The sequence below is a fragment of the Priapulus caudatus genome, unplaced genomic scaffold (genome assembly GCF_000485595.1).
Source record: "Priapulus caudatus unplaced genomic scaffold, Priapulus_caudatus-5.0.1 Scaffold451, whole genome shotgun sequence".
NCBI lineage: Eukaryota > Metazoa > Priapulida > Priapulimorpha > Priapulimorphida > Priapulidae > Priapulus > Priapulus caudatus.
In genome coordinates this window covers 188,658-198,426 of record NW_014577512.1, presented here as the reverse complement: position 1 = coordinate 198,426, position 9,769 = coordinate 188,658, and the positions used below count along the sequence as shown (strand labels likewise).

The following is a 9,769-nucleotide window of genomic DNA, read 5'->3' as shown; positions in this document are numbered from 1 at the left end:
TATATATATATATATATATATATATATATATATATATATATACATATATTATTGCCCGAGACCTATATCTAACACCTAGATACTTAGATACAGTGGGGGGTGGGTGGTCCACCAATACTATTTTTCTACTACTAATACGATATATTGACTGAATGCTCACTCTAAGTCCTAGAGCCCACAGACCCTCCATCGTGTATAGCTCATCACGCAGTACATCCTGGATCGTGAATATGTCAACAACTTCGAGGTCTAGTGAGAGTCCATTGAGAAACATCGCTGAATCTCCTGGCATGATGCCATGGTAGTTTTCAAAGCTCTGCAAAATGCATGCGGCAGATTAATTACAAATTTTGAATTGAGTCACAACATTAGTTACGATGTTAGATTGTAAAAAAAATCCATTTTGATAAGATTTCTGGATGAAGCTTTAAACAATTAAAATGACAAGATGCATCGATTGTAGCTATATATACCTGCTGGTTCTCCTTAACTTCATTCTTCAGTTGGGCAGGCACCTGGGTCCTGACCAGAGAACGTGCCACTGTCGGAAAATTCTGACTGATGCTACGTAGCATAGTGAGAGCTTCTTCCTTTGGAGAGGACAACACTGTCTGTGCTGCCTGAAAGCTCAGATCTGAAAGGGGAAAGAAGCAAAAGGGCTATTATGGTGCCACTCTCAGTCCCATTTCCATCAAAATAAGATATAACTGTTGCATATACTTGTTAGATACTTATTACTAGCATCACAGAAATAACACTCCCTCCATCATCAGTATAAAGGTTTCTTGATCAAATCAATATTTTCCCCTATAAACAGTGTTCTTCGATGAAATAGCAGCCACAACTGAATCACATGGCCCATCTAGTGCTCAATAACTGTCAGTATGAACTGATAATTTAAAATGTAAGATAAACAGTCCAACATTAACAGTCAGTAATTACCAGATTACAGGTATATGTATTAGTGCCAGCTAGTAGCATAATAACAAAACAAGGATCATTCACATATCGGGTGAGGTGTGAACTCGGGGGGGGGGGCACTCGCCTCGGAACTGGGTAGGGGTGCCTCGGGACCTTGAAAACCGGTCGGTCATGTCCTGTCCTGTCAATATATAGGCAGATATTGGTCCAATATCGGCCTGGTGATATTGGCCCAATATTGTTTTGCCAGTATTGGACCAATATCTGTCTATATTGAACCAATATCTGCCTATATTGGTCCAATATTGGCCTGGTGATATTGTGCCAATATTGTTTTGCCAATATTGATCCAATATCAACTTGATGGGTGTGTATCTAGATAACCCTGTGCCAATAATGGGAGTGCCCCCCCCCCGGGGTGTGAGGTATGCAATAAAAATTATAGTTGCAAAAATATACCTTGGAGCTGCCAAACCTTTAGTGGTGCCATCTGCAGATTTGATTCTATCAGGTGTGATTTCAACTTAGCTAGGTCATCTTTCCTCTCTGGATGTAAACTCCTGTGAAATACATGTATGCCTACTACAACCAATGTAAAAACTCAATTTAAGACATTTATGCACGTGATAATGCATGACAATAATGCACGACATTGCACGACAATTATGCACGACAATGCATGCACGTGATAATTAATGCATTGCATCTAGACTACTACACAATGAAAATACATTTCCATAATTATGTGTGTAATAACATGGCATCAAACGTCATAAGTATTTAGGTATGATACTGCGAACAAACTTAATGATTCATACTTCAACTTAGAAAATATGAATCCCTCAACATCTTCTTCCTCATCTTCATCTTCATCTTCTGCTGTTTCCTCTCCTATAACAAACACAATAAACATATTTATAGTACAGTCACATAAAAGGACAGAAAACGTACAAATATGCCAGCATAAGATACATCATAAATCCCGACACCTCACCGGTTACATGCTATATAAATGAACTGAATACTAAATGCTAATTAACATAACTGAGCATATTAATACTTTTCATAATTTATATTTAACATGAAAAAATACAAATCATGGTGCTTTTGAAATAACTATATTCAATGTGTATGTATTGTAATATGATTACTAGTATCTATCTACACATACCCTCTACTTTTGTGTCATCTTGTGCTTTGTACTCTGTACTTTTGATATCCAGTTCTACCCCATATCCAGCCAGCCTAGTTTTTTTGGGAGCCTCATTCTGTTTGAAAAGTTCAAATTCACAGAAACATAAATATCAGTGTTTCCCCTGCATTAATTTGACACAAGTGAGGCGGGCCGCCTCGCTAGTCATATTCTCAGCCGCCACAAAGAAATTTGACCAAAACATTGCCTTGCTGATGAAATTCACTGTTAAAAAGAAAATCACTGTTGGAAAGGCTCATACAATGTGTTCAAAATAGCTTAGAATGCACCAAATTGCACTATTGTTTCAAAAATTTTCCGGACCCCCCTAGCTGGGCGAGGACCACGAAACGTGCAAACACTCCAAACAAGTGCCGCAGAGCGACAGCGCTCAACTGACGTGTACTGTAGCCGGGTATTCTTCTGATAAACTCACTGGCAACCGAATCAAGTGCGCCCTCCCGCCACCGCGTTGATTAAGCTTTAAGATAGGAGGGTGCTCTAATAGCAAAAGCAGTTCAGTCCTTTGTTAACAGTCAACAAATCCATGTTTAACCCTCCTCTTGAGGGTCAAAAGGTTATCAGACACTTACTCTTCACACGTCAGCGGAAACTAGATTTCATGGTCCTTTCAATAAAGTGATAAAAATGGTTTTGCACTCGGTCCATTAGATCATGTCCTCAGAAAATGTCTGATATCTAACCTTTTGACCTGTGACCTCCAATTTCACGCTGGTGATGGGTTTCCTCCCCATCACACTATACATTGAATATTAAGAGCGTAGGTCGAGTCGTTGAGATTTGTGCCGCAATTCCGTATTTCCTCCTATACCTTAAGTTAAGGGGGAAATATTCCTCCTCCATTGACACATCTTGACCTTTGACCATTGACCCCCAAATTCGACATCCCAAGTCCTTTTCGCGATCCCCCTCGACGTCCCGAATATCAAGACCATACGTCGAGCAGTTAAGATTTGTGCCCAACTGTTGACGGATGCACGGACGGCCGGACGGACGCACGGACAGACGGACAATCGTGCGATTCTACAAGCTGCATCCGACTTCGTCAGCTGAGCTAAAAAAATTACCACCTCACAGACTTTTTTGGCCAGGGGAAACACTGAATAAAATTAGCAAATGATGGGCACAACCGCATACCCTTATGATATTTGTGACCGATTATAGCCAAATGAGTCACTTGGGAACAATTTTTCAATTTCCAGGTAACCATATATGGTGATGTTCTGCTGTCTTTTATCGTCATATTGGTCCAAAAATTTTGAATTAGAAAAAAACAAAAACAGTTATGGATATTTGAAGTTATTTAATTAACCCTTGAAAAATCGGAAGAAATTAGAGAAAATCGAGTCTAAAGTGTGACTAACTTAAAATATATATATATTGATATATTCCATAAAAAATAGCAAAATTATATATTTTAAAGATATTATATGTATATTTCACCCAGATATTTTGATAGGAAACATAGAAAACATATAGAAAATATTTTAGTTAAAATCACTAAATTTCATGCCTATATAGTTAAAACCACACATAGCGTAAAAGCTATACGTGCGACTTCCGAGGCATTTGGCTATAACGGGTTACATTTTATACGTCAGGGAACGAAATTCATATTTTTTTGCACCGACCCAGAGAGCTGGTAACAGTAATTTTTACCAGCCCTAACCATAATTAGCCCTCACAATTAAGTTAGTTTGTAAAATCAAATGACAATATCATGTTTCATGCTTGCATTCTCGATTTCAAATTTGTAAAATGGTGATAATTAAGTTAAGGCGTAATATCCTTCAGGTAAAACAGTAATGTAGGCTATTTGCTATAAATAAAGTAGGCTATAAATAAAACTGTAGGTACTCGCTAACACGGCTGAAACCACCGGTTCGGAGGGCCGGTTTTTGCCAATGTTACCGGCCCTCCAAATAATTTGCCGGCATATGCCGGTGGGCCGGTGCTAATTTCGCGGCCTGAACGTGCAAGGCAAGCTATTAGAATTTCAGCGATTTTAGCCTATAACTTTTCAAGCAGGTGGTCTTGATATTTTTTTCAGAATTCATACCTGTGGCTTTGTATAATGTCTTAGGATATATGCAGTCGAGCCATCCATTGCTGCCTGTCTGAGCATTTTGTGAAAATCTTTAAATGAAGGAGTACCTAGCTCTCCATAAAGTATGGCGACTGGCTCATTCTCTTCACTAGCCGGATAGTAATGATCTATTTTATAGGTTGCAGGTTTCTCCCTGAAATGGAATTGTCACACAGGGCTATTCACCAGTTTAATATAATTATTTTTATACAGAAACTTATCATATATAAATTACCAATTCCAACTAATCGGCTTCTGCCAATTAATTGCTGAATTTTCATATGGCAAAAGTGTTTCGCATAAAATTATGGTGTAAACATGCATGGGGATATGTGATATACACTAGCTACATTAAACTATATTTCCTAAAATCCTCAATATATAAACAATATATTTAAATTTTATAGACAGTTAAGGGTTCACATACTTTTTAGCATTATCGATCATCTGGATAATCTCAGCTGGCTTACAACTTAATGCACCATTGATGTCTACAACTGCATCACAGGCCTCTGGCAAAACTCTGTCTTTAGAAATCTGCAAAAAATACAATTCACACCATTTAGTTTACTAGCAGTTAATTTTCTTATCATTCCTGTATTGAACCCCGAGTTGTTGCAAGCAACATGTGTTGTTTCTACTGTAATGGTCGACATAACACCAGTCAAAACTCAGAGACAGTAACGGTAACAGTATAATTACAACTTAAAACTTACCTGTTTATACATTTCTATAGTTGCGGAGAATTCTCTTATAGACAATGACAACTTCAGCAGATTCAGTTGAGCAGGTGAGAGAAGGGCTCCTGCAATTTCTAATGCCAATTCATATTGTTCCTTTTCTGTCACTAAGACAAATAAATAAACATTATACAGATAGACAGGGAAAAAAATATAATTTATTTTTCGAGGTCTACTTTTCAAGCTCGCGTGCATGAAAATAGCACTCTAAAATTTGGTTTGCATTGAACTCTATGCAAATTTACGGGGTCTCTTTTTGGCATTTACGGGGTCTCTTTTTGGCATTTCGGAGGCTAAATCGCCCCGAGCCCCGTGTATTTTTTTCACTGCTAATAGATATACATGGGAATTCATAATAAAGTAAAAATGTCATTGCAAATTTAAGTGTTGTTCTGTATAAGTATTATGTAATATAATAACAACACATACTATATATACTACACTCACAATTCTCAATGGATATCTCTCTTTCAGAAACTTCATCCACAAATTTCCAGAATGTAGCAGGATTCACATGTGCCAAAAATTCACTGCAATGATAATCATTTTAATTCAAACGTTTTTCTTATAGTGCATGTTCTGTGCTGTACAATACAGTGTAATGTGTAATTGCAATCATAAAATGTTTTCCACACTAAATGTTTTTCACCTTAATTTGCTAATATGTACATATTTATTACACAGTACTAATACATAAGCATGCGATTAGAGACCTGTATAATCTAAAGCGGGGGACACACCATGCGAATTTATTCGCACGTCCGCAGCGATTGTTAAAATCCCAGCGAAATTCGCATGGTGTCCGCTCAAGCGCTAGGCGAATATTGCTGCGAATTTCATCCGCACCAAAATTCGCAGCGATCAAACATGTTTGATATTTTCACTGCGAATTTTTCCGCTGCGTACAAATTCGCATGGTGTGTCCGTGGAAGCAAAAATTGAGCCGGCTGATGTTATAATGCAGCGAATCATTGATCAGTATAATAATCATGGGACCACATGACTGTTGGAGCCATATGGTTGGAGCCGTGTGGTGACAGTAGATCGTGTGCAGTGTGTCCGCTGCAGTCGTGCGAATAAATTTGCATGGTGTCCGCTCAATGATTGCATGCGGGTGCGAATATTTTCGCCGCGGATATGATCGCCGCGTAATTCGCATGCTGTGTCCCCCGCTTAACGGTGAGTCAAGAACACGCTCTAGTGAACTAAATATAATATAGACAGATGCATACCTAGTTTCCAGGATGAATGATGTGCAAGCCCACTTTGCATCTAGGGAGACGATTACTGGTTTGTTTCTTCTCACAGCTTCTGTTGTAGATAGACCCAGTGACAGCAGCAATGCTACCACAACCACCATGTAATGCATTATCTGTATTTCAAAGTCAAATTCAAAATTCAGATACTTAATTGTAGTTGTAGATATATTTGTGGGTATTTCGGCCAATAGTAAAGTCAGGAAAAGGGTTAACTAGCAACTAGTTTAAAAATTTGTATCGAATAGATATAGATTTATGATCATTTATTAATGGTACTGGTAGTGAAAGGCCTGCATGGATTGTTAACTCTACGTCTAACCCTCCCAACCTCAGGCTCAGGTAGCTCCAAGAAACGGTATCTAGGGTTAGAATACCATTTCAAATTCTTGCCCATAACAACGTGTAGTTGGCTCGATATCCAAACATCGACACAGCTAGCGTCACATGTAATAGCTCAAACAAATCTATAAACCTCTGGCTTGCTCGCAGTAACTGGGCGCTACTGCATGGGCACTACTGGGCGCTACTGATTTATCGAGTTATGCCGTATTTTCTGAGATAAATTGGATCAAAACAACCAGACAGCCGCCATGTCCGCCATGTTCAGCGCGACTAAAATCAGCAATGAACCTGATTTTCACAGTGGGTAGGCCTAAACACAAGGCAAGTACATATCTTCGCAATGATAATAGATTGATCGCGTTGTTGTAGATTGATGTTTCCTGGTTTTCAATGTTTTAATATTTATATATATACGAGTATATGATGCTTATTTATGCTCGCGCCAACGTGAGTTAATTGCAACGCTATGGTATGTTATGTCGTTTCGGGTTTTCCGCGTTCCGATCGAAAAGCATGCGCATTGGAAACATGGGGGTTGGCGGTTGGTTGAAATTTCGGTTCGGCTCTTGAAACTTACACTGTGCACTGCGAACTGAGGTATTAGTTTTAATAACAACACTTGAATACTATAAGGTGAAGGTAATTATACTTGATACAAAACAAAGCAGAAATGCTAAGATGAGCATTTTATTTGAAATTGTTTGGTAGTTTTTGTAGAGGTACATGATTTTGCAATGGATGGATGGCAGGCTGTATATTGACGTTAGTCATACAGCCTGGTCGGGTTAAGGCTCAGGTAACTATGTATAGTATAGAATTGGCGGTGCAAATCCACTTTAGGCACCTTAGGTATCACGAAGTGATGCCCAGATTTCTGTGTATCATCAACTGATGCACAGACTTTCCGTATATCAAAGAATGATGCAAAAACCCTAACCCTAACCCTAACAGTAACACACTTCGTGATACTATACAACACATACAACACATATCTGTTGTATATATCTATGGTGATACCTAAGGCGAAAGTTATACTTTATGACTTAGGGTTAGGGTTAGGGTTTTTGCTAAACCGACCAGGCTCTCCGACTGTTACACGGCGGAGGACACGTAGTGTTATTAGCGAGATGGGAACTTGTGGCTAGGTTTTTGCATCATTCCTTGAGTTGATATACGGAAAGTCTGTGCATCAGTTGATGATACACAGAAATCTGTGCATCAGTTGATGATACACAGAAATCTGTGCATCACTTCGTGATACCTAAGGTGCCTAAAGTGGATTTGCGCCGAATTGGCTTGCTATATTCATTTTTTCCCTGTTTAGCTATGGCATTCACCACAAACAAACCTAGCCCTAGTAGTAGTACTACTACTAGTACTAGTAGTAATAAATCCGCCCAATTTCTAATTGATTTAGGAGGGGCTGTATGCACCAGATTAGCCGCAAAATGCTGAAGTCCTGGCTGCGGCAGCGTCACTGTGTGATTACCTGACAATAATGCTTGTTTAATCGGCAAAATTAACGATAGAAGATGCGACAACGAAACTAAATAATACAGAAACAATCGGCTGTAGGAACATGTGCGATGTAGGAACAGGAGGATGACCACTAAATATGATTTTCTGACTTAACTGTCATGAGCAATATTATAATAATTAATATAACAGATCAGAGAAAAACCGACCCGTTTCATGGGCGCATCCATGTTGACCAACTGGCGTCCAGTGATTGGTCACCACTCCCATGACGCTTTGACATGCTCTGACCTTAGAATTTTACGCATGCGCACGCAAAACCCAACTTGGAACTGGCCCTAACTCCACGACAGATGGCGCTCTCCGCTACGGAGTGGGGCCTGTGAGTGGGGCGCTGCATGCAGTTTGGAATTTGGAACCAGAGGCATAACAACGTTGTATATGTTATGTATATATAACGTTGTATATGTATATGTTGTTATATAATATGATATCTATGGTCTGAGCATATAAATCAACTAGGCATATTGATTATATTGATTATATTTATTTATATGCTTTTTTGGAACTTGCCATCTTCATGTGATCGCGCATGACTAGTCAGACTACCGCCTACCGATCACGTACAGTGAGATTGATTGACAAGTTTGTATAAATTTCAAGCTGCTCAAACCAGCGTCAATGGGCAGTCGGTGGGTTTTGCCGTATGCGACAGGACCTTCTCCCCAGCATGGGTAAGCATACAAGTTTGGTCGCGCGGTAGGTCAATTAGGCGCTAGTAGCGAGAAGCGGAATGGCGAAAATATATCAGGCGTCAAGGAAAGGGTGAAATAAAGGTCGCAGCCCGCAGTGCCTCGTTTTGGCGTACTCTGCACAACCTTCTTCCCCCATAGATGTGTAAGTTACCAAGTTTGGTTAGCGCCTAGGAAATTAGGGCCGAATTGACAGCAGCAGAAGGAAATATAGATCAATGGTCAAGGTACAAGCGCTGACACTGAAGCGCTCGCCAGTGACTCGGGCCAAGCATGCCAACGGTTTGCGTCTATGGATAACAGCAAGACGCCAATCGTTTTTGGTTGGGGCAGGAGTCATCGTTGCCATGGGTAACAACATTTGGTGTGGACATATTTGTCAGAACCCTGAACTTGTGCTGTTTTTAGCCGAGGGTTTAGGTCAGGTTAGGTTAGGGCATATTATATTGGTTTTATAGTGGCCATCATGATGATTTATAGTGCTCAGTGGGATGCTGCGGCATATTCACGGTTCGAATTACGGCATCAGTGGATTTTGTCCGTATGCGTAGCCTGGCAGGCTGGCCGACCGATTCCGCGACGTGTAGCACTGCCATATTCGAATAAACCTTCGCGATCTATCAGGCCCTTTGGTACTATCAGACCTTCGAGTCTATAGGGCTGTAACCTTGATGAAACCCCCTATATATATACCCTATATATAGACCTATAGGCCTATTAATAGTATTAATAATACTAATACTAAATTAACAGTATTACTATTAGTAATACTATTTATGCCTATTTAGTATTAAAAACTATTATTACTATATACTATTAGTATTACTATTAGGCTCGGGATAGCCACTAGGAACAGCACGCGGTGCTCACCAGTCCGAAATAGTAGGTTTCAGCGCGAGAAGATATGTGAATCGCCTAGATAGGCCTCATTTATAATTAAACAATTAATAAATCAGTTAAACCATAACCCCTAATCTCTC

The 9,769-nt window shown here is 39.5% G+C and overlaps 2 protein-coding genes across 3 annotated transcripts in view; one reads left to right on the top strand and one right to left on the bottom strand.

Annotated features, from left to right (window-relative positions):
* LOC106810549 (UDP-glucose:glycoprotein glucosyltransferase 1-like) overlaps positions 1-8,272 on the bottom strand; it is a gene marked incomplete in the record, with an annotated part of 25,996 nt that extends 17,724 nt beyond the window's left edge. The window contains 11 exon segments of the mRNA XM_014813927.1: positions 161-316; positions 474-634; positions 1,381-1,481; positions 1,740-1,812; positions 2,093-2,189; positions 4,194-4,374; positions 4,648-4,757; positions 4,937-5,067; positions 5,408-5,490; positions 6,193-6,332; positions 8,247-8,272. Of these exon segments, the coding sequence (XP_014669413.1) occupies positions 161-316; positions 474-634; positions 1,381-1,481; positions 1,740-1,812; positions 2,093-2,189; positions 4,194-4,374; positions 4,648-4,757; positions 4,937-5,067; positions 5,408-5,490; positions 6,193-6,332; positions 8,247-8,267 (1,254 nt within the window).
* Positions 8,273-8,431: 159 nt separating this feature from the next.
* Positions 8,432-9,769, top strand: part of LOC106810552 (oxidoreductase HTATIP2-like) — a 7,613-nt gene continuing 6,275 nt past the window's right edge. Inside the window, exon 1 of one of the 2 annotated variants that reach the window (XM_014813934.1) lies at positions 8,432-8,665. In XM_014813934.1, the coding sequence (XP_014669420.1) occupies position 8,665 (1 nt within the window). In that variant the 5' untranslated portion in view covers positions 8,432-8,664. Of the gene's footprint in view, positions 8,683-9,769 lie in introns of both variants that reach the window. The other variant, XM_014813933.1, reaches the window with a different exon arrangement.